At 30.7% G+C, this 23,566-nt stretch overlaps 4 protein-coding genes across 4 annotated transcripts; 3 read left to right on the top strand and 1 right to left on the bottom strand.

The window, feature by feature from the left end:
- On the top strand, positions 1–3,665 carry LOC106301332 (type I inositol polyphosphate 5-phosphatase 2). The gene is made up of 10 exons (XM_013737701.1): positions 1–302; positions 403–508; positions 617–709; positions 805–892; positions 981–1,085; positions 1,684–2,533; positions 2,625–2,809; positions 2,898–3,006; positions 3,096–3,244; positions 3,330–3,665. The coding sequence occupies exons 1-10, from the start codon at positions 273–275 to the stop codon at positions 3,532–3,534; spliced, it is 1,920 nt and encodes a 639-aa protein (XP_013593155.1). The 5' UTR covers positions 1–272; the 3' UTR covers positions 3,535–3,665.
- Positions 3,666–5,985: 2,320 nt separating this feature from the next.
- LOC106305269 (probable serine/threonine-protein kinase At4g35230) lies at positions 5,986–8,073 on the top strand. Its single transcript, XM_013741650.1, has 7 exons — positions 5,986–6,263; positions 6,472–6,695; positions 6,977–7,112; positions 7,196–7,435; positions 7,522–7,607; positions 7,693–7,881; positions 7,953–8,073. Exons 1-7 carry the CDS (start codon positions 6,182–6,184, stop codon positions 8,052–8,054), a joined length of 1,059 nt encoding a protein of 352 aa, XP_013597104.1. The 5' UTR covers positions 5,986–6,181; the 3' UTR covers positions 8,055–8,073.
- A 2,705-nt stretch (positions 8,074–10,778) lies between these two features.
- Positions 10,779–14,461, top strand: LOC106305289 (probable serine/threonine-protein kinase At4g35230). Its single transcript, XM_013741670.1, has 9 exons — positions 10,779–10,917; positions 11,122–11,381; positions 11,658–11,793; positions 11,877–12,116; positions 12,189–12,274; positions 12,360–12,548; positions 12,621–12,776; positions 12,861–12,965; positions 14,173–14,461. The coding sequence occupies exons 1-9, from the start codon at positions 10,839–10,841 to the stop codon at positions 14,425–14,427; spliced, it is 1,506 nt and encodes a 501-aa protein (XP_013597124.1). The 5' UTR covers positions 10,779–10,838; the 3' UTR covers positions 14,428–14,461.
- A 3,823-nt stretch (positions 14,462–18,284) lies between these two features.
- On the bottom strand, positions 18,285–19,178 carry LOC106305396. Its single transcript, XM_013741771.1, has 3 exons — positions 18,887–19,178; positions 18,608–18,793; positions 18,285–18,535 (listed from the first exon to the last, which is right to left on the bottom strand). Exons 2-3 carry the CDS (start codon positions 18,737–18,739, stop codon positions 18,353–18,355), a joined length of 315 nt encoding a protein of 104 aa, XP_013597225.1. The 5' UTR covers positions 18,740–18,793; positions 18,887–19,178; the 3' UTR covers positions 18,285–18,352.
- Between the last annotated feature and the right edge of the window lie 4,388 nt (positions 19,179–23,566).

Here is a 23,566-nt window from a genome sequence, read left to right as displayed (position 1 = left end):
TCGAACGAACCCCAGACATAATATGAGAGAATTTCCATCATTACACCTTTTTAATTTTATTTTTCTTATAAATTCCCCCACACGTCTTCTTGCCTGACTGCCACTTTTTATTTTGGATCTTTCTTCTTTGTTCTTGTTCCTGTGTAGTCTTCTTGAAGCTCGCTCTGTCACTGTTATAAATATCATAACTCCGACATCCCTTCTGTTCATATTCTCCTCGAAACTCCCCCAAAGAGAAAATATTATATCAAATATTTGTCTCATCGGAGAAGATGAAAACAAGACGCGGGAAACGCCCTGAAGTACGATGTCTTGCTTGCTTGCTCTTCTCTGTTTTCATTTATTTATTTATTGTTTATTCATAAAAATTCTGTTTTTTTTTGTTTGTTTGACGTAAAGCAGAGGTTTTGGACTTCGATTGTTATGAATAAATGGCTGAACATAAAGCCGAAGGTCTACGACTTTAGCGAAGACGAAGTAGATACAGAGAATGAGAGCGAAGATGACGGTAAGTATGGCTATTATTCTCAAGAATTGTCCTCTCTTTTAAGTTTGGTCAAACTTTGTCTATAGTTTTTAATCTTTATCAATATGATTTTATGGGTCCCTTTTACAGTATGTTCGGTCAAAAACGTATCTAATGCCTGCTGCGTAGCTGATGAAGATAGCCATGGCGGCCGCCAAGCTGATCACGGCAACAAAATTTCAGGTAAAGATTCTGATTTTCTTTCAAGTAACTGAATAATAAATATATAAATACAGAGGAGTTATAATATATTTGGGATTTTATTATAATATTTTCAGACGGTGGTGTGAGGGGTTACCAGAGAAAACACCGACGAGGCAAATCGGAGACTTTGAGAGTCCAATACATAAACACAAAGGACATCAGGTAAGGGTACTTTTGTAATTTTCTTATATTTTTCCCTGTTAGAAATATCTCCTTTAACGTTTTTGTATTCGTTGAAAATGACTTATAGAGTGACGGTTGCTACATGGAACGTCGCCGGGAAACGCCCCTCCGATGATCTTGATATTGACGATTGGCTTTCTACTGATAACCCTTCCGATATCTACATCATTGGGTAAGTAAAGAAAAGAACACTAAAAACTTTATAAATTAACAAAGTTAATTATAATATTTTATTAATTTAAATATTTGTATTTGTATTTTATTTTAATTTCTTAAATATTTGTATTTGTATTTTAAACATCATGATATTAAAATATATTACAAACAAACAGAGTGTGATTGGTATTTAATGGAGTAAAATGGTGGAAATAAAAAAATGGAAAATGAAGGGAAAAGAAAAACAAAACTTAGATTACAACATTTTTCACTTTACAAATCATGAGGAATAAAAGTACATACATTTTGAGCAGTAACCAACGTAAATGAATAAAAATTGTAAAAACATTTTTTCACCTAATTGGTGTAAAAGTAGTTGAAACCAGAGTAATTTATTTTCCCACCCAAATTATATAGCTGGATAGGACATACAGTCACACCCATAGAGATGGATTTTGTTTTGAAGAAAAAAAGAATAATAGAATGTTTTATTATTAATAAACAAATAATTATTAATTTATGATATTATTATGACCAGATTTATATAGTATTATGTTCCTCTGTTTTGATGAATCTATATTCCATGGTGTTGATGTCAAAAAATCTTGTTACAGGTTTCAAGAAGTGGTACCCTTAAACGCCGGAAACGTCTTCGGAGCAGAAGATAGAGGTCCGATTCCGAGATGGGAATCTATAATCCGTAGAACACTGAACAAACCCCAAAAAGAATCAGTCTATAATCAATCACCAAACAACAACAACGTTCTTCATAGGTCTCACAGCGCACCGTCGTCTCCCGTCTTAGCACAACAAGCAAACTCCATTATCGCTGATGTCATGGTCGAGAATCTTGCTGCTGACCGCTCGTTAGACCTAGCTACAGATGAGTTTATCGATGCGGCTACTGCTTTACCGAGTCTTGAACCATTAGGGAATCCAGACATGGACTGGCCTGAACGAGCTTTAGACGAGAATCCTCAGATTGTTGGATCAGAAGGGAAGCTAAGGAGAGTGTTGAGCAGCAACGCCATGCTAGGGTTTAAGGTGCCGGAGAATCCAACGGGAGTGAGTAGGTTTGCTTCTGACGCAAGAAACTTGAAACGGTCAAGGAGCTTTGAGACGCTAAAGCTGAGTTGGAATGATATCAAAGAAGAGAATGATAATACTTCCTCCTCCTCCTTGTCCGAAGCCGAAGAAGCTGCGAAAGCTATGCCTGATAATTCATTGGACGGAGAATCGTCTTCCGATGAAGGAGACAAGATCAGAAATACTTATAGCTTGTCGGAAGATTTGGTGAAGGAGTGTCGGAAGGTGAAAGATTGTCAAAAGTATGTGAGGATAGTGAGTAAGCAAATGGTTGGGATCTATGTATCCGTATGGATCCGACGGCGGTTAAGAAGACACGTCAACAATTTGAAAGTTTCGCCGGTTGGAGTTGGCTTGATGGGCTACATGGGAAACAAGGTAATTAAAAAAATTCCCTAACCCTAGCTTCTTTCACAAGTAATATCAATTAAAGTAAAAAATCCTTAACCCTAGCTTCTTTCCCAAGCAGGGATCAGTATCGATTAGCATGACGTTGTATCAATCAAGAATGTGTTTCGTGTGTTCGCACTTAACTTCCGGTCAAAAAGAAGGTGCTGAGCAGCGCCGGAATGCTGACGTGTATGAAATCATACGTCGTACTCGTTTCTCATCGGTTCTTGATACCGATCAACCGAGAACCATTCCATGTCACGAGTAAGCAATCAATCTAATATATCAAAAACGCAAGAAAAGTCACTTTTAAATCTCTTTACTAAATGTTTTTGTTTTTCTTCAACAACAGTCAGGTATTCTGGTTTGGTGATCTGAACTACAGACTTAACATGTCAGACAGTGAAGTAAGAAAGCTTGTCGCGCAGAAACGATGGGATGAGCTCAAGAACAGTGATCAGGTTCGGTTTTGAATTGTTACCCGTATATGTATGTATACTAATTACTTTGTTAATATATATTAACACAAATATCAATTGTAATTTAACAGTTGATTAGAGAATTACGAAGAGGACATGTCTTTGATGGATGGAGAGAAGGACCGATCAAATTCCCTCCTACATATAAATACGAATTTGATTCCGATCGTTACGCGGGAGAAAACTTGAAAGAAGGAGAGAAGAAGAGAGCTCCTGCATGGTACGTGACATAAAAAATTGTACGCTCTCAGAGTTCTGGAAATTTAGAAAATTTTGTGATTAATTATTCTTGTGTGTGTTAACAGGTGTGATAGAATATTATGGTTGGGAAAAGGAATAAGACAAGAGTGTTATAAGAGATCGGAGATAAGGATGTCCGATCATCGGCCTGTGACTTCCATATTCAACGTTGGAGTTGAAGTTTTCGATCAACGGAAACTTCAAAGAGCTCTTCACGTTAATAACGCAGCTGCTTCTGCTGTTCATCCTGAACCTGCTTTCTCAGTCTAAGTGTCTCGCAAACATGTTCATAATTTTTATTGCATGGAGGATATTTGTTTTGGGTTTTGTTTTATTTTTGTTCGCTATATAAAAGCTAACTTTTACCTGTTTAATTGTTGGTTCATTCTCTTTGATTTCCTTATGATGATCTACTATTTCTATTTTTTAAAATAAATTTGTTTGAAAATGCTTAAATTGATCTGAAAACCATTTGACATATAATAATAATAATGTTACCGAGGACTGGTCTATTTCAAATCTCTATAATATTATCTGAGAATTCAGTTTTCTATGTGTCGCTTTCACGTTAATTATCACGATGGTTAATTACACTGATACTCTTAATGAATTATACACATATAATAAAAAAAGATTTTTTTATAGAGTTAAAAAAAAGAATTTAAAAACGAAAATATATGTATATATAATATTATTTCATAAAAAAAGGAAAGTTCACAAAATAGTAATATTACATTTAAAAAATATTTTTAAATAACATAAAATATAATTTTGAAGTAATAAAATAATTTCTTTATATTTGTATTTTCTTAGATGAAAATTATAAATTTCTATATAATGTGATTTCATTAAAAACAATTTACACAGATTTAGAAAAAGAAATATTATTAGAACATAATTTTAAAAAATACAAAAAAAAAAATTCAAAGTAATAAAAATATTTTTATATATCTATATATTTTTTTAGATGATTACATAAAATAATTAAGTAACATAAACTTATATATGTCTAACTGTCTAAAAATAGTTCATAATTAGTAATATTGAAATGTTTTATTTATTTTTCATATATTTAGTTGACTATAATATCTTTCAATTACAGCAAAAAATATCAATAAATTATATTTTACTTATATAATATTATTTTTAAATACAATCACAATTTTTTTACTGCTTATTTTTAAGAGATATTAAAAAAATTAAATAAACATCGTTTGATCAAATAGTTACAAAATAGTTTAATGAGGTAGATATATTATATTTTATCATTATAAAGTTATTTTTTTCTTAATATTAAATTTTCTTTTAAATTTTATGTTTTTATGTTTGTGAAACTTAATAAAATCATAATCAAAATACCAAAGTCAATCTGAATTCTCATTTTTAAGATTATTTAAAATAAATTTTAGTTTCCATTCAATAAATCAAATGTATAAAGTTATTTATAATTTATAAAATATTTTAATTATTCTAAATATTGATATGTATCCATGAACTTTTAAAAATGTATCAGTTACTTACGCATGTAACTTCCTATTGATCAACATATAATTTGATAAATATTATGAAAATACTTGCACATTTGACTTAATTATAATAAAAAATAAGTATACTTCATTTTGAATTTGAAAGAATATATAATTTTATATCTAAAATCATAGATTTAACTACGATAAGAATACTAATTTATTTTATAAATATAAATTATAGGACAATTCAAAACATATTAAAAATGAAAATAATATATTAACTAACTGTTACAATTTAGTTCTTTTGTAAAATTTATATATATGCATGAGAATTCAGAATATTATCGTTTCGTTATATTAATTTATATAATTTGGAATGAGACACTTTAGTTTATTTTTTATTTTATTCTAATCACAATATATTTTAAGTTATACATAATCTTCATAAAATATATTTACATATCTAAGACAACAACCACCTAAATGCAAATAAGAAATTAATCAAAATTTTAATATATAGAATAAAAAATATTATAGTTGAATTCATAGATGCAATCCAATTTACCCAAATGATAACTAAATTGACTGAAAAACAACAAAACTGATTAGATATAACATATATAAAATCATATGTATAATTAAAGTAATATAATATTATTAATATAAATGATGGATATAAATTATAAATTAATTTATAATTAAAAGTAAGTAGCAATTAATTATTATAATATATTTATTTTAGAAATATTTATACCCATGCATGAGCACGGGAAAATCACCTATTTAATAATGTGAAAAAGGCTTATGTTATTTTTAAGCACGTGAAAGTTTATTTTCTCTGAAAGATTTTTTCAGTAGCTGAATGTTAGCTTTACATATCCATAGGTAAATAACCAAAATGCCTCAGCATAGAGGAGACACTACTTCCAACTTCTAGCATGCAATAAAATGAATTAACTAGAGAAGCAAACTAGCTCTCTGGTTAGACAAAAAGGCTTATGTTAAGTACATTCAAATTAAGGTATTTTGTTTCGCTTAAATGTAATGTTTTGTTATTTGAAACTTCGCGGCTTTTGATTGGCGTTTAGACTTTCCTGTGAGGATTTTCTGTAAAGAGTATGTCTTAGCGTTGTTGGTTGGTAATATATAATCTTTCAAAACATTCATCTTATGGTAAATAATCTTTTGATTGGATATGTTAAATCAGAAACTCAAAAGCTAATTTTTTCTCCATTGTTATCCAAAAATATATTCTTACTCTTTCTGTGGTGACTTCAGTTTTCATTCTTCTTTTACCTCTTCTCCTTGTACATAGCACCAATGCCAAACATAATATATCATCCAAACTCACTCAGAGGGAGAGACAATATTCTCTCGGCATAATCATTTTTGATTATCAACTTACTCTTTCACATTTCCCATTGCTAGAAAGAATCTCATTTCTTTTGATGGGTTGTTTCCAGTCCAAAGATGCTGATCATGTGATCACTTCTCCTGATCATCCATCAGTTCAGCACCAATTAGAATCAGGTTGACTCTAGTTTGCTTCTTAGTGGAAGTGTAGATTAGTTTGTCTTTTGCCTAGTTTTGTCTTAACTCCTGTGTGCGTGTGTTTTAATAATTGGGGTGTTGGTGTAAAGTAAGAATGAGATGGAAAGTGTATACCTCTCTGAACTACACTCCAATAACTCCCCTAAGCCTTTTTTTTTTTAATGATGAAATTGTTTTTGTGATGCAGTAACTGAGGACCAAGTGGAGCAGGAGAGTCAGGTACCATGTTTCAAACGCTTTGCATTACGTGAACTGTACGATGCAACAAATGGGTTTAGTGGCAAATGCATTGTCCCTGGAGGTGAGATGCAAGCTCTCAATCTGGTTTACGGAGGAATGATCGAAGGCACTGGTCTCGTCGCCATCAAGCGACTCTCTAAATTGACTTGGCCTGATGCTCAGCAGTTTGTGGTAAGAATCGTACAAGGGCTAATTCAGAACTTGAGCTTTTTATATTATGTTCATTGATCATTAAATGACTAGTCGAAGATTGAAGCGGTTTATATAGTTGTAGAAGTGGAAAATAATACATTAGCTAATAATTCTGAAACTGTAGCTACCATATATAGTTTTATTAGATTCTATTGTATTTGAAAAACAAAGATGCTTTGGAACTTTGTTCTGTCTGTTTATCTTGTCTGAATTGTAATAGTTGATCTTGCGTTGACTATCGTTTTGACTTGTGGAATCAGAATCAGGCGACTGCTGTTGGAAATCTTAGGTCCAAGAGATTGGTCAATCTGCTTGGTTATTGCGTTGAAGGAGGCGAGAGATTGTTGGTGGCTGAGTATATGCCCTATGGTACTCTCTCAAAGCATCTTTTTCATTGTAAGATGTTCCTCTAATCTTTTATCTGACTACTTCCCTTTAGATCTTCGCTTAGAGAATTGATGCTCTCTTTTGTTGTGTAGGGAACAGACAGGAAATTCCTTGGGAAATGCGTGTTCGAGTTGCATATTATATCGCACAAGCACTTGATTACTGCAACATTGAAAACCAAAAGATCTATCATGATTTAAGTGCATCCAGAATCCTCTTTGATGAGGACGGTGATCCTCGTCTATCAACGTTTGGTCTTATCAAGAACAGTAGATACGGAACAAGATATAGCACTAACTTGACTTACACTCCACCAGAGTTTTCAGAAACAGGTAAAGATATAACAAGTCTACGAACATTAAGGAAAAAAAAACTCTTTCATGAGATGAATCTAACGGATATCTTTCCCATTTTAAAGGTATAATCATTCCTGAAAGTGTGATTTACCATTATGGAAATGTTCTTATAGAACTTGTGAGCGGCAAACACATTCCACCGAACCATGTAATGTCCCTGAAAATTTTCTTGTTTCATTTCACTAATTTGTCATCTTAATATGAGACTAGTGATGAATGTTTCAATATGTCAGGCTTTTGATATCATAATGGAGAAAAATGCGATGCTACTCATGGATTCATCACTTGAAGGGAGATTTGAGAGTGAAGACGCGACTAAGCTTCTTAATCTTGCTTCAAAATGTCTTCAAAAGAACCCGGAAGATCGACCTGATACTGAATCTCTTGTCTCTGCAGCAGCACCACTACAAAAATTGGAAGAGGTTAAAGAATCATGTAAGAAATACTCAATATTTCTTTTACCAAATAATTAATTTTTGTGTTTTATGTTCAGATTTCATCTCATTTCTTGATGGGTCTGCCTAAGAATCCAGTGTTACTACCATCCATGCCTTCTCCTCTCAGAAAGGCTTGTTCTCGGATGGACCGCGCTTAACTGGTTTAAACAAAGAACTTGGGAGAAAGTGCCTTCAGAGACAAGGACTTCACTAACATATCTTGATTAAATCTTATTCAAAAGTACTCTATCCGTTTCATGTATGGTCGTTCTGCACTTTAAATTTTGTTCTATTTTAATTTTATTTTATAATTTCAAAACTTATCTTTATCAAATTTTCCAGTTTTATCCATATTGTTTTACTTTCATAATTATCAAATTGCAACAAATTAATACATTAGTTAGAAACAAAACATAGCATTTAGTTGTAACTAGGTGGTTTCTTGTGCATCCGAAGAAATGTTTTTAAAAAGTTATATTTAAAAATTATGTTTTACCTGTTTTAAAATAAAAATTGAAATCATTAATTATTATTTATTTAATTTTTCTATTTAGTTTAAAAATATTTTAATTTACTTTTTATTTAGTTAAGTTTTAGTTAAAATTAAGTTAAAATGAAAATAGATATATTTATTTTAAATAGGTTTATATTTAACACTATAATTTCATGTACATGTTTTTTATACATTTGTTGGTTGAAATATATTAATCAATTAATTTTATTATTGTATTATCTTAATTTGTCAGTCTTATACGATGCATTTTATAGCATTTAAATTCAAATAAATTCAATACTTGAAAACTCAACTAATCAAATATTTATGCTAATTAATAGACCTAAGTATAACTTTAAAATATTTAGTTAAATATTCATAGAATTATGAATTTTAACCATTTTTTCGTTATGATATATTTAAAATTAATATGACGGGGTATATATATTTATACTATCAATTATAGTATTTTCTCATAATTTTAATAATAATTATGTATATGATTTACAGTTATGGTATGTTGCCAAATTTATCATTATCTCATTTTAAGAATCTACTGTTATGGTATGTAGTCAAATTATTTTTTATCAACTTATTTTAAGAATATTTCTAAGATCAAAATATTTTTCATTAAATATATGTCATAATAAGATAGAATATATGTCACATTTCTTACTAAATCATGTTATTATATTTTTTTTCAAAATCAATGTGATGATGACACAAGCAAATTTAAAAAATATTTAACATACCAAGTTTAAGAGATTTTAAGAGGTGTGAAAAAACCTTAAACGATATTTAATATGAAACGAAACTCATAAATAAAACAAAACAAAACAAAATAAACAAACAGAAAAGTCCAATCATCAGATCTATACTATTAAATCATAATCTTTTTTGGGATTATGCCCCTAACTTTTCTAATTAATTACAAAAAATTTCATTAACTTAGTGATTTTTCCAATAATAAACCTGATTTTGTCTGTCAAAACAATAAACTAGATTTGCAAGGGCAGTGGGCTTGGGCATATTAAGGTAAAATAAGATATATGTTTGCTTTGCTTTTTGGTTGAATTGGTTTTTGCGACCCAATTTGATCATTTTTGCATGTGATTTTAAAATCAAGTAATAGTGCGTCTCATTTTAATTCTTTTCAGCAAATTAAAATATTTGAAAATATAAAATATCGACATTATATTTTTTTTCATAATATAAACATTACAGATTATATGTTTAATAAAAACTATAACATTTGTTTCTTAATATAGTAACTTTATGTTATTAAAATTATTTGTTATTCTTTCCTATATTATTTATAACTTAAATAAATAGATATGTAAATAAAATAATTTTTTAAATATTTCTCCCATTTTATTATATTGGTGATTCACAATATGAAGATTTTTTTATTTTACCTCAATTATTTGAAATGATTTAAAATAGAAATGTAACCACAACTGAAAAATTCGAAATTTTTATATATCCATACCACACAAAATATCAAAATATTCAATCACTTTAACCAAAACTCAACTTCATATATAACCAAAAATTTTCATATATTTCTAAACCAAAAACCACAACCAAACTGAAATTGAAAACCAATAAAAGCAAATTAGAGTCGAACGAAAATCGGAAATGTTTATAGCGAAATAAATTAGTTAACAAACAGTTATATCAATAAATTTGTCAACAAATATATTTCCTCGCTTTGAAAGCGCGAATCAAAATCTAGTTAGTGTATTATATCTAAAACAACTAGTAAACCTGTTTTTTTACCAGTTGGTGAGGATGATGACCGTTCCATATGCGACTGTATTTGAGAGAAGGTCTTTCTCCTACTAGGCATGATAGCTTTACATATCCATAGGTAAATAACCAAAATGCGTCAGCATAAAGGAGACACTACTTCCAACTTCTAGCATGAAATAAAAGGAATTAATTAGAGAAGCAAACTAGCTCTCTGATTAGACAAAGAGTCTTGTGTTAGATACATGCATGCAAGTTAAGGTATATATTTTGTTTCGCATGAAATATTTTTTTTTATTTGACATTCTGTAGCTTTTGATTGGCGTTTAGACTTTCCTGTAAGGATTTTATGTAAGGAGTATATCTTAGCTGTTGGTTGGTAATATATAATTAAAGTCAATCATTTTATGGTAAATAATCCTTTTGATTGGATATATATATATATTAAAACAGAAACTCAAAAAACCTACTTCTTTCTCAATTGTTTTCAAAAATATATATATTCTTACTCTTTCTGTGATAATTTTCAGTTTTATTCTTGTTTTGCCTCTCCCCCTTATACATAGAACAATGCCAAACATAATATATAATCCAAACTCACTCAGAGCGAGAGGCACAATCTTCTCTCGGCATAATCATTTTTGATTATCAACTTACTCTTTCACATTTCCCATTGCTTGGAAGAATCTCATTTCTTTTGATGGGCTGTTTCCAGTCCAAATATGCTGATGTGATCACTTCTCCTGATCATCCATCAGTTCAGCACCAATTAGAATCAGGTTTAACTCTAATTTCTTCTTAGTGGTAGTGTAGATTAGTTTGTCTTTTGCCTAGTTCTGTCTTAACTCCTGTGTGCGTGTGGTTTAATGATTGTGGGTGTTGGTGCAAAGTAGGAATGAGATGGAAAGTGTATACCTCTCTGAACTACACTCCTATAACTCCCCTAACCCCTTTCTGATGATGAAACTGTTTTTGTGTTTCAGTAACTGAGGACCAAGTGGATCATGAGGACCAAGTGGATCATGAGAATCAAGTGGAACAGGAGAATCAAATCCCATGTTTCAAAAAATTTACATTAAGTGAATTATTCTACATAATAAATGAGTTTAGTCCCAGTTGCATTGTCTCTGAAGGTGGGGTGAAAGATTTCAATGAGGTTTACATAGGAAAGCTCGAAGGCAATGTTCTCGTCGCTGTCAAGCGATTCTCTAAACTGACTTGGCCTGATGCTCAGCACTTTGTGGTAAGAATCTTAAAAAGGGCTAGTTCAAAATTTCAGACTTTATTATGTTTCATTGATTATCAGTGACTAGTTGAAGACTAAACGGTTTATTTAGTTGTAAAAGGGGAAAATAATACTTTAGTTAGTGTCTATCTTGACCATAGAATATGCTAATGTATGTCTGAAACTTTAGGCTGAAAGAAAAGATGCATTGGAACTTTTTTTTTTGTCTGTTTATCTTGTCTGAATTGTAATAGTTGATCTTGCCTTGACTATTGTTTTGACTTGTGGAATCAGGATCAGGCGACTGCTGTTGGAAAGCTTAGGTCCAAGAGATTGGTCAATCTGCTTGGTTATTGCGTTGAAAGAGGCGAGAGATTGTTGGTGGCTGAGTATATGCCCTATGGTACTCTCTCAAAGCATCTTTTTTACTGTAAGATGTTCCTCTAATCTTTTATCTGACTACTTCCCTTTAGATCTTCGCTTAGAGAAATGATGCTCTCTTTTGTTGTGTAGGGAACAGACAGGAAATTCCTTGGGAAATGCGTGTTCGAGTTGCATATTATATTGCACAAGCACTTGATTACTGCAACGTCAAAAACCAAAAGATCTATCATGATTTAAGTGCATCCAGAATCCTCTTTGATGAGGAAGGTGATCCTCGTCTATCAACTTTTGGTCTCATCAAGAACCGCAGAGACGGAATAAGCTATAGCACTAACTTGACTTACGCTCCACCAGAGTTTTCAGAAACAGGTAAAGAATCTTCATTCTTATAGTACTTTCTTGATTTAGATGAATTCAACGGTTATCTTTCACATTTGTTAGGTACAATTATTCCTGAGAGTGTGATTTACAGTTATGGAAATGTTCTTATAGAACTTGTGAGCGGCAAACACATTCCACCGAACCATGTAATGTCCCTGAAAATTTTCTTGTTTCATTTCACTAATTTGTCATCTTAATATGAGACTAGTGATGAATGTTTCAATATGTCAGGCTTTTGATATCATAATGGAGAAAAATGCGATGCTACTCATGGATTCATCACTTGAAGGGAGATTTGAGAGTGAAGACGCGACTAAGCTTCTTAATCTTGCTTCGAAATGTCTTCAAAAGAACCCGGAAGATCGACCTGATACTGAATCTCTTGTCTCTGCAGCAGCACCACTACAAAAATTGGAAGAGGTTAAAGAATCATATAAACGAATACTCAATATTTTCTTGTACCAAATAATTAATTTTTGTGTTTATGTTTAGATTGCATCTTATTTCTTGATGCGTCTGCCTAAGAGTACAGTAATACAGCCAACCATGCTTTCTCCTCTCAAAAAGGCTTGTTCTCGGATGGACCACTCGGCTGTGTACAAGATTTTGCTTAAAACTGGTTACAGCGACGAAGGAGCAGAGAGTGATGTACTTGGAGACAAATCATTAACCTAGCTAGTTCTTCCATTTGGTTTTTCACGTTCTAATATTATCTCCACTTTGCCTCCACAGCTTCTAGTGACACGACAAAACCAGGAACTGGTTCAAACAAAGAACTTGGGAGACAATGCTTTCAGAGACCAGGACTTCATTAACGCGATTAAATATTATTCAAAGGTACTCTAGCCGTTTCATATACATCGTCAATTCTGCACTTTAAAATTTGTTTTATTCTAAAATTTATTTTATATTTTTTTTCAGTTTTATCCATATTCTTTTATTTCCACAATTATCAAACTACAACAAATTAATACATTAATTAGAAACAAAACAGAGCATTTAGTTGTGACTAGGTGGTTTCCTATGCATGCGCAAAGATATTCTTCTTAAAATAGTTTTATTTAAAAATTTAATTATATGTCTAACCGGTTTAAAAACAAAAACTGAAATCATAAATAATTATTTATGTAGGTTTTCCATTTAATTTTAAAATATTTTTATTTATTTATTATTTATTAAAGTTATAGTTACAGTTAAGTGAAAGTGAAGAATGGATATATTTATTTTAAATAAATTTTTAAACACTATAATTTAGTGTAGATTTTGTTGTATATATTTTTGGTTAAAATATATTGATCAATTAAACTTTTTATCATATTTATCTTAATTAATTGTCAATCATACAACTGATGCATTTTATAGAGTTTAATTTCAAATAAATTTAATACTTAAAAAACTTAATTAATCACATATTTATGCTAATTAGTTGATCTAATTATAACTTTTAAATATTTAAATTATTAGATATTTACAAAATTTTGAATTTTAATCAATTTTTTTGTTTGCATTTGTTAGAATATATTTACAATTAATTTGACGGGATTTAGATATTTATACTATCAGTTATAGTATATTATAAGAATTTTAATAATAGTTGTGTATATAATTTATATGTATGGTATGTAAAATTTTGTCATTATCTTATTTTAGGAATTTACTTTTATGGTATGTTGGCAAAAAAATTAATCAACTTATTTTAAGAATATTTCTAAAATCAAACTACTTGTCATTAAAATCGTAAATGTCATAATAAGATAGAAGATATGTCACATTTTTTTATTATCATTATTTTTTCTTTAAATATCAATGCGATGATAACGCATAAGTAAATTTCTAAAAATCATTTCACAAATCACGTTTCTAAGATTTTAATATGTGAAAAAACGTTAAAAAATATATAATATGAGTAGTTCAAAAAATAAAAATAATACGAAACAGAAAGAGTAATAGATAAAACAAAACAAACAAACAGCAAACTCCAATCATATTAGATAAGTGTATTATATCTAAAACTCCTTGTAAACCTGTTTTTTTTTGTTACCAGTTGGTGAGGATGATGACCAGTAGTCCATATGCGACTGTATTTGCGAGAAGGTCTTTCTCCTACTTAGTGACGGGTGAACGTGATCCTGCGTTGGGAGACGCAATGAAGGCTCAATTTTGCATACCGGGGTGGCCTACTGCGTTTTACTTGCAGGCTTTAGCACTTTGGGAGCTTGGTATGGAGAGTGATGCTAGGGATATGATTAATAAAGGTGCTGCACTTGAAGCTAAGCGACTACAGACTACAGAGAGATAAGAGAGCCCGTAACCTTCTTTGACAACTTATTTCATGCAGGCGCTTCTGCTGTTTATCCTGAACCTTCTTTCCTTGGATAAGCAAAAACATTAATAATTTAGCGAATTTCTGTTATTAATTTTCTTATTTTATGAATGGATATTTTTTTTTTTAGTTTTGATATTTTTTTTTGCTATCTAAAAGCTAACTTTAATTGCTTTTATTTTCTTTGTTTTCCCTATGATTATTTACTTTTTCCATTTTTATAAACTTGTATGTAGTGCATAAAATTGATTATGCAACTCTGAAAACCATTTGACATATAATAATTGTACCGGTGGATTGAACCAACGACCGGTCTAGTTCAAATATTTCATTAATGTCAAAAGTAAAATTTAGATATTTCCATCATTCTATTCTATTACTTTTCTCCTTTAAAACTAACCTAGTTTACAATAACATGTTTTTTTTTATAAAAGGCTTATGGGTACAAATATGTTTTTTCTTCTTTTTAGATAATATGATGTACATGTGAGTGTTTGTTAAACTACTGAAACAGAGAAAAGAATAGTGGTCAGGGCCGTCCCTGACTATAGGCTGACCAAACACATGTTTGGGACCCTGATGTGTGTAAGTATTTTAAGGACCAATATTTTTATCAAAGTGTAGTTAGTTCTACTGGTGTTTGTCCAATTCTATTCGATAAAGGGGTGGGAGTTCGATTTTTTGCCCATAAATTTTAATGTTTTTAACAAAATAAGTAATTAAAGAGCCAAAATATATTTTGTGCTTGGGGGCCTACAAAATTCAGGCACGGTTTTGATACTAGCTTCAAGAATTTCAAGTGTATTTCGTTGACTGAGAGTACATAATTATATTACAGTTGTAAGATATAGTTGCTTAATTAGTGTTACATATACTATCGTAATAGTATGACCAAAAAAAAATACTATCCTAATAGTCAATAAGTTGCTTGGTCGAAAAGTAAAGCAAAAGACAGATCATAGTTACAGTAGCACTATTCCAGATTTGACTGATATCTTTGGTTGCCAAACTGTCGGGGTTCTTCCTTGATTGTTCATGCATAAGAATAGTTTTTTTTTTTTTAAAACAAAAAGGGTTAAACCCGGGTCTATTAAAGACACAGACCTAACCTCCGGGTAGAGATACAACCCACGGATAGACCCTCTCCTGGGCATTCAAATGAGCCGAAAGCATAGCTCATATCCGTGTGGCCAGTGGGAATCAAACCCGGAACCGTATCAGGGCCGAAGCTCCCTCAAGTACCACTAGGCTAACCCCGCTGGTTTGCATAAAAATAGTTCTATCACCTAATTGTCTTTCTTGATAAGATTAACTAAATTGACTCCAATTTACAAAGTAACCTAATTTTGTAAAAACTATATATATATATTATTTTCATCTTTTGTTGCTAAAACTATATAATATTTTCGGAATAGTATGTTGAAAAATACACTAGTTAGCAAAAATAAGAAACACGATGGAGAACCATTAGTTTTTTGGGTAAAATGAGGACCATTTCTAATCTGTGTTAACTCAGACCGTCAAGTGTTGAACAGACCTTAGAAAAAGTGTCGTTGTTGTCCGTAGATTGTTTTTGTTGTTGTATTGTTGTTTTTCATTTTCGCTACCAGTCATTGTGTTGTAACTTCCGTCCAAAACGAAAATTGGTATAATATTTAACATTTTATAATAAAAAAAGTGTTGATTACCTCTACAACGTCCTCTCTGGCTGAACTCTACGGAATTACCAATGATATTGAATATATGTACTTTCTCTTTTATTTCGAGACGTTTCAATTCGCTAGCTGATACGTTAGCTAAAGATGTTCTTTGTAATGTTTGACTATGTTTCTCTCTCTGTTTAGAGAGATGGTAAGGGATTTGGTGTTAAAAAAAAGCAATTAGGATCCTTTCAAGTTCCGATGTGAAACATTGTTTCTGATACTTAATTTGGGATAATGATATTTTTGTCGTAAATCATATAATATTTAGATAATGATCAATTGACCAGCTTTGGATCTGATTGATTATAGATCAGAATGGATAATATAGATCAAATTATGATACTACTAGGGTCGGTCCGCGTTACGCGCGGGATTTGGATTATGTAACGTTTTTAAGTAGTTGAATATGTTGTTGGATCAATTTATTTTTGATTTTGTTATCTCCGTCTCGGTTTAGTAATATCTTATCGACCAAATAATCGGTGAGTTTTATATAATTTTAGTGCAGCGTACTCCTACCTAATAGTATATTTATACGGATGTTTTTGAAGAAATTTGCATATGTTTCTATTTGTTTAATTATTTTTATCCATACCATTTAAGAATCCAATAAGAAGTAAATGTTAACCTTTTGTATTAATTTGTATTGTTTTTAAAAGTCTTCTTAATAACCGGAGAAGGAATTTGATGTGTTTCATGTGAAATTGTAGAACTCTGAAGTTGATTTGTTTTATATGATCTCATCCTATTGACGGGTAAGCAAATGAAAAATAATTAAAAATAGATTATATTTTAATATACGTGTAAGAATACTTGGTTTGCTCTAAACTAAAATAATGTTAATCTTTACTATTTGTTTTTTTACTAAAAATAAAAGATTTTATAAATTAATAAAAAAATATTTTTCATTAATGTAATTATTTTACCTTTTTCTTTTTATACATTTCTAAACCTACTGTTGTAGATAATATGAAAATTTTAATTTTGTTTCTGAAATTGATTATTTAAGAATATACATATTTTATTAAAAAATTCAATTAAACCATATCATCCAAACTGATTAAGATTATTAAACAAATATTATTATTAGTTTTAGAGTATAATTGGTTGTTGTTTTATTTTTATTTGATTACCTTTTGAATATGATTTTTGTACATTGGTTTTATTTTATATATATATATATAATTAGTTTATTATTTCCTTAAAAATTTACCATAATTTTGTTTAGTAATTTTTTATGAAATATAGTTATTTTATTTTCATAATATTATATTTTTCAATAGATATATTGCAAGCTGCATTTTTGGATCATGTAACATCGATTCACTGAATAGCTATTTTGTGCATGATTTTTAAAATTATATTATTATGAAATTAATTATCTATTATAGTCCATTACTATAATATAAAGTTATAAAGTAGATTCAAAACAATAATTACTTTAAAATCATAATATGCAGACTTTGATAAGCATATAAACCTTCGACCAACGGTAGTTGGATATGGGCAAGTCTTTAGGATACAATTCATTGTATTGTTGTATCCAAACACATATATATTTAGGATATATATATATATATTTTTTAATGACACACAGTAATTTGTTTTCTTAATTTTGGTATATATTTTCCTGAACCTCCCCCGGTTTATTTTTGGGAGTATTTTTGTCGTAACTACAAAATATTGAATTTTTTCATAGGAATTTTATGCTTAGTTAGGTTAATGTATTTCAAACGTATATGAAAAATATTTACATAATAACTTTTTTTTTGTCAGCACTCAGACTTTGTGACCCATGATTCTTGTTTGTTAGAATGATTTAGGATTTCTCTGAATTTAGGCATGGGCCTATTTAATGACTGAGCCGTACCTAATAGTTTTAGGTCTGATAGTATTATATAAAATGACCGGCTAATGTTTCATCGCTAATGGGTAGGAATTAGGTGCACCATCCCTTGTATCTACTTGAATTCTTGATTCTTTCAAAACAAAATCTGTTGAACTAAGGGAAACTATTTATAGGTTTGCGTAAACTTAAACCAGTCGTACAAACCTTAAAGCCAAACATAATTTAAAATATATTTCAGAAAATACACATTGTTTAGAAATTAAAAAAACAGAAGCAGATGTCACGTCTTAAAAAAACCCAATATTGATGCCTAAGCATTATTGAAACAGAGAACATTGATGCCTAAGCATTAAGCGACACCGTCCTTCTTGGAAACCTTGGAAGTCCCTGCAGTGAGAGACTTACTGTTGTTAACACCCGTTGAAGTAGTTACTGCAGTTGGTACCTCCTCATAATCAGTGTCATCAATGTCCACCTTAGTAGGCACCGATACACTCCCAGGCATATCAGCGTCATTATCATCGAAGCCGTCCTATTAAAAACATCACACATCATTATTTTCGCACTACAAAAGAGACAGGATAGAATATAGATTAAAACGTACTTGAGTTACAAAGTCATGCAGTGGCAGACGATCAGGCTCGTTCAATATGCGAAATATAGTGAAGGTTTGGTGATTGGCTGTGAAGTTGTAGCTACTAATCCTGACCTGGAGGGTGTAAGTCTTCCCAACCATGTATGCAATAAAAAGGGTTAACTGAGTGTTTTATGGATTCTCTCCCTATGCAGCCTATATGTCCATTTAATGAATTGTGAGTGAATAAAAGAATAACATGAAGATGATAGTGCATATATAGTAAAATGTGTGACGCTAGATACATACCAATAAATTCTCTAGAAGCTGGGTATTAATGAATGAGAAATCGTGGGCGTCGTGGATCCAAGGAGGAAAGATTGATGCTTAAGGGGAGGAACACTTAATACCGTAACATAACATAGTCGACGAATCATGTGCGAAACGTCGCGAAAGTCACCAAATCAGTGATTCCAGACAGATATTTGAGACTGTGAACCTCGAACAACCTCCATTAGAGTCTGGCTTGATCACAAACTCAGAGCGAAGAACCCTAGATCTATCAAGGAAGGCAACTGCGAGAACTCGTCGACCTTTGATGTTTCGGTTCACGGGTTGGAATTAATTAACTGGAACATCTCACGAGGTTTAATTAGAAGCCCATTAAACAAAATAGGAATAAATCGCCGAAGCGCAGATCAGAATTGATTTAAAATGCAACGCCACGTGTCGATCTCATAGAGCAAGAGTTTTTAATCAGGCGCTGACGTGGACGCACAGGAGTGAAGCAAACATATTTTTATATATATAGATATTAAGTTAAATGACGTTTAACCTAAAAATTAATTGATGATAAATATATTGACTCATTATCTCTTAATCTTATATAATAGTTAAGAAGACAAATGTCATATATTAATTAATGCAAATAATATAAAATTAATTGATGATAAATATATTGACGATTGTACTAGTTGAGTCTATTAGATTATCGTTCTTGCTCTTTAGCGGGCTGGATTAATCAGTTTGGTGAGTAACATACTGCATCACAATTTTTACATAGACTAAGTATAGTCGTATCGCTAGTTGCTTTTGTTGAAAACATTGCTCTTCGATGTGTAGGTCGTTTCCTCTTCGATTCCTTTAATGTAGACTTGTATATCCTTGAAATTCAAAATTCTTAGAAAAATAGGTAAGTTCATCTTAACTTATATTATATTTTTTATTAAATTAACTATTAAATTGATAAATAGTGTACAAAAGAATATTCTCATAATTTCTTTAAATAAAAGCTACGGAATTGTCTAATATGATTAACGTATATATAACAATTAATGATTATGAATAATAAATATTTGATAACAATTTTTGTATCTTACTTCTTTTTTGTTTAATTTTATATTATTAAAAGATATTAAACAATCACATTAATCATCTAATAAAAATAATAATTTTTTTATATGTTATATTTTGAATTTTTAAAACGACTATAAATTACTAAAAACGTTAAATGTCTTACACTAAAATTTTGTGATCAATGATTTAATTATTTTGGTAATAACAAGATACAAATGATCATGAATATGAAGTCTCATTTACTAGGCATTCATATTATATATTAAATATAGTTTAAAATTAAACTATATAACATAGAAAAATACTTAAATATGATAATTTCTAAACTTGTATTGAAAAAGTATTAAAACTTTAATATTTAATTTTGAAATTTGCATTCAAAAATCGCACATTAGAAATTTTTTGTTTATCATATAAATATGAATTCTCAATAATAAATATTTATATTAAAATATACTATATATCTATGTCCATGTCATTAAAATTTAGTTATATACTATATAAAATAAATAAAATGATTGTTTTGATTAATTTATCAAAAAAACATCGTAAATAAACAAGATGTATTTGTTTTGATTTATGTGGTTACTCTAATTTAACTATATACATAATACGTAAATGAATACAAATAAATATAATGTATAAAAATATTTTTATATATAACATTCATCTCGTGCAATTGCGCGGATCTTGAACTAGTACAAATGTAAAGCCAAAACCATGCAATATCCAAAGTTAAAAAAAAAAACAAAAAAACCATGCAATATCCAAAACGATTCTATACATCTTGTTTTCTGTCAATAGTTAACCTTTTAACTTTTTATATATTTAGTTAGATTTTAGACATCTGTGGTAAGATTAAGGCCATCTGATATCGCAAATAGAAAATTATTAGTTGATGAAAACAATGTCGTCGGATTCGATCAATTGGTCGGCGCTGTATTGGTTACTTTCAAAAAAATCTTAGAACACTGGCAATGTTCGTTCGTATCTAAACTAGTTTCTTAGACATTAAAAGATAAAAAAAAAAAATAGAAATGAAAAAGTAAGAAATAAGTAGAAAATCAGATATGTAATAATAGATTATGAAAATTTGGAAAGTAAGAAATATTGGGTTGATTTAGTTTTTATTTTAGAATTAATTAGATGAAACCTTTATAAGTTTATAGTCTCTTAACCGGTGAGCATGCTCTAAATGTGTATATATATATACAAAAATATTAAATATGATGCAAATTTCTTATTTTTTAAAGGAAAATTTTAGTAACCACATATATTCAAAATATTAAATGTGAGGCAAATGTTATATTTTAAAAGGAAATGTGAGGCAAGCTAAGTTCAAAAAAAAATGTTAGTAACCACATATATTCAAAACTATTAAATATGATCAAATGTATTATTTTAAAAGGAATATCTTAGTAACCTAGTTTCAAAAAAGAAATATCTTAGTAACCACCACATATATTCAAAACTATCTGATTAGACCCTAGTGCAGTCAACACAGCTGGTCCGCTTTTTCGTATTTCGCAGGATTACTTCTTTCTTTACCTACCGGTAGACGTAGTTATCTATGCTTTTATATATATTTTCTCCATTTAGTTGCCTTTTTCTCTTTCATTTTCTTTTTTTTTTTGCCTAGTGTTCTCTTCAAAAGTGTAAATACAATTAGGGGTCAGGGTGACCCTTCCTAAAGTATAGGGGAATATTCTGACCACATCATAGTTACAACTTACAAGGCTCGGCTTTTTTTATAGAACCAAACCTGACATTTCCATCTCGTGAAGTCATTCCTATTTTTTTTGTATGTTTTCTCTGACTTACACAAATGGGAACTAAACTTCAAACTACAACTTTACATCTTAAACAATAACTACATTTTGACAGAAAGCCATAATTAAATTTATTTCGTCAAAGTTTCGTTATCTCTTATGTCTTAAAAGTTTAAAGCGAATTTGTCTTACTCATGCTGGCGTGGAAGAACAATGTTAAAACCTATTAGAAATTGCGAACTTTAATAATTCTCATTTAAATAGTAAATTTGTTTTGGGTAGTAATCTCTGACTTTCTCTCTCTTCTCTGTTCCCTCTCTAGAATTTTACACAGAGGAGAGAGAAAGCTCTGATTTTTTTTTTTGTTTGTCGGATCCTCTCCGGCTTAGTTTCCCGTTTCACCGGGTTTGATTCTGGGAAGAAGAAGTTTTTCTAGTTCTTCTTCGCCGGCTTATGGTTTCCGGGAGGCGGTGGCTCCTTCAGCACCGTCATCGCTGGCTTTGTCTTTGCGTGTAACCGATCTATGATTATGTGCTCTCTATTGTTACTATGCCTCTCGATCTGAGTCTTGTGTCGCATGCTGTTATGTCGGCGCGGAAGGATTGATTGTAGGCGGTTTAATCCTTGGTGATTTCGTAGATCGGAGTGTGTGCGATGGCTCGCTTGTTTGTGCCTTAGGGTGAAATTCATTGGTTTGGGTGTGGTTTTAAATCGTCAGTGATGTTTCCGGTGGCTTTGGATGAGATCTCGGGACTGTCCTCGATGGAGCTCTCCGTTGGAATAGTTTGGTGATTGAAGACGGGTACGGTGTTTTGATCCGGTGTGTTCCGGCGAAACTAGTGGCCGTTCTTCATCTTCTCCGGCTAACCTTGACGTTTCGGGTACCGATGTGGTGATCGGCTGACGCGTGTCTCAGTGAGGTGGGGGCCTCAACACGTGTGCGGGCAAGAGTGTTGCTGGACGCGTGTACAGTAGTGGCACCGTTCAGTTTATGACTTTGGGCCTTGGGCTTGTTTTGTTTTTGCCCCTGACGGACTTTACTGTTTTGTTTTCTCGGGCTTTATGCTATTTTGTACTGGGCTTTATGCTCTGTTGACCCATCAATAAAACTAAATAGATGGAAAAAAAAAAAAAATTTGTTTTGGGTACAATATAAAATGCCAAAAAGCATCAGAACCGGTTTTTATGACCGAAAAGTTAAGTGATATTGGATTCAGACTAAAATTTCATTCTAAATGCCTTTGTTGTGAGAAACCAGGTCGAAAACTCGAACATTCATAAATCTGTAGAAACACGGGTTTCATATTAAATATCTGAAGGGACAGAAAAAAAAAATAATGGTGATGACTAATATACATCTCAAATCAATAGCGGAATAACATAAAGTATAATAAAAGCAGATAAAATATTTGGAATGAAAAAAATATGTTAAACAACAATCACAAAGTGATAGAATATTATGCCTTTTTTAAAAAAAAAAACAAAGTGATATAATATTTTGGGCAGGTTAATAAATATTTTAATTAGTTTTTAACTTACATGTCATATAGTATATAGCAAACTTGACGGTAAATAACAATCAAAAAGTGATAGATAACATTTCTGTACATTAATAGCATGATATATAGAATTGACATAAAAACAAATTCATCGTTTCATAAAATGAACCCACGTATTATTTAGTTGAAAACTGAATCGATATTATGGGATGGATTTTTCTTGAAGCGTGTGTGTGAACACGTCTAATAACTTTTGAGACCAGGTAGGTCCAGGTTCTTTTGGAATTTTGGGAACTCTTTAGACAAGCAATGTCTTTATGTGTGCTTTCGGTGTGTCTCGTTGTTTTTCTTCTGGATTTTAAAAT

Source organism: Brassica oleracea, chromosome C7, assembly GCF_000695525.1.
Source record: "Brassica oleracea var. oleracea cultivar TO1000 chromosome C7, BOL, whole genome shotgun sequence".
Lineage (NCBI taxonomy): Eukaryota > Viridiplantae > Streptophyta > Magnoliopsida > Brassicales > Brassicaceae > Brassica > Brassica oleracea.
Note: the sequence above shows the minus strand (reverse complement) of the source record. Positions and strands in the feature narration are given on the sequence as shown.

Excerpts from the sequence above, each read along its gene's own strand:
- LOC106301332 (XM_013737701.1), top strand. The coding sequence starts at position 273 with ATGAAAACAAGACGCGGGAAACGCCCTGAA. Across the intron at positions 303-402 it reads GACGCGGGAAACGCCCTGAA|AGGTTTTGGACTTCGATTGT; the intron begins GTACGATGTCTT and ends GACGTAAAGCAG. Across the intron at positions 710-804 it reads TCACGGCAACAAAATTTCAG|ACGGTGGTGTGAGGGGTTAC; the intron begins GTAAAGATTCTG and ends TAATATTTTCAG.
- LOC106305269 (XM_013741650.1), top strand. The coding sequence starts at position 6,182 with ATGGGTTGTTTCCAGTCCAAAGATGCTGATCATGTGATCACTTCTCCT. Across the intron at positions 6,264-6,471 it reads TCAGCACCAATTAGAATCAG|TAACTGAGGACCAAGTGGAG; the intron begins GTTGACTCTAGT and ends TTTGTGATGCAG. Across the intron at positions 7,882-7,952 it reads CACTACAAAAATTGGAAGAG|ATTTCATCTCATTTCTTGAT; the intron begins GTTAAAGAATCA and ends TTTTATGTTCAG.
- LOC106305289 (XM_013741670.1), top strand. The coding sequence starts at position 10,839 with ATGGGCTGTTTCCAGTCCAAATATGCTGATGTGATCACTTCTCCTGAT. Across the intron at positions 12,549-12,620 it reads CACTACAAAAATTGGAAGAG|ATTGCATCTTATTTCTTGAT; the intron begins GTTAAAGAATCA and ends GTTTATGTTTAG. Across the intron at positions 12,966-14,172 it reads CGATTAAATATTATTCAAAG|TTGGTGAGGATGATGACCAG; the intron begins GTACTCTAGCCG and ends TTTTGTTACCAG.
- LOC106305396 (XM_013741771.1), bottom strand. The coding sequence starts at position 18,739 with ATGGTTGGGAAGACTTACACCCTCCAGGTCAGGATTAGTAGCTACAAC. Across the intron at positions 18,536-18,607 it reads TGCATGACTTTGTAACTCAA|GACGGCTTCGATGATAATGA; the intron begins GTACGTTTTAAT and ends TGTTTTTAATAG.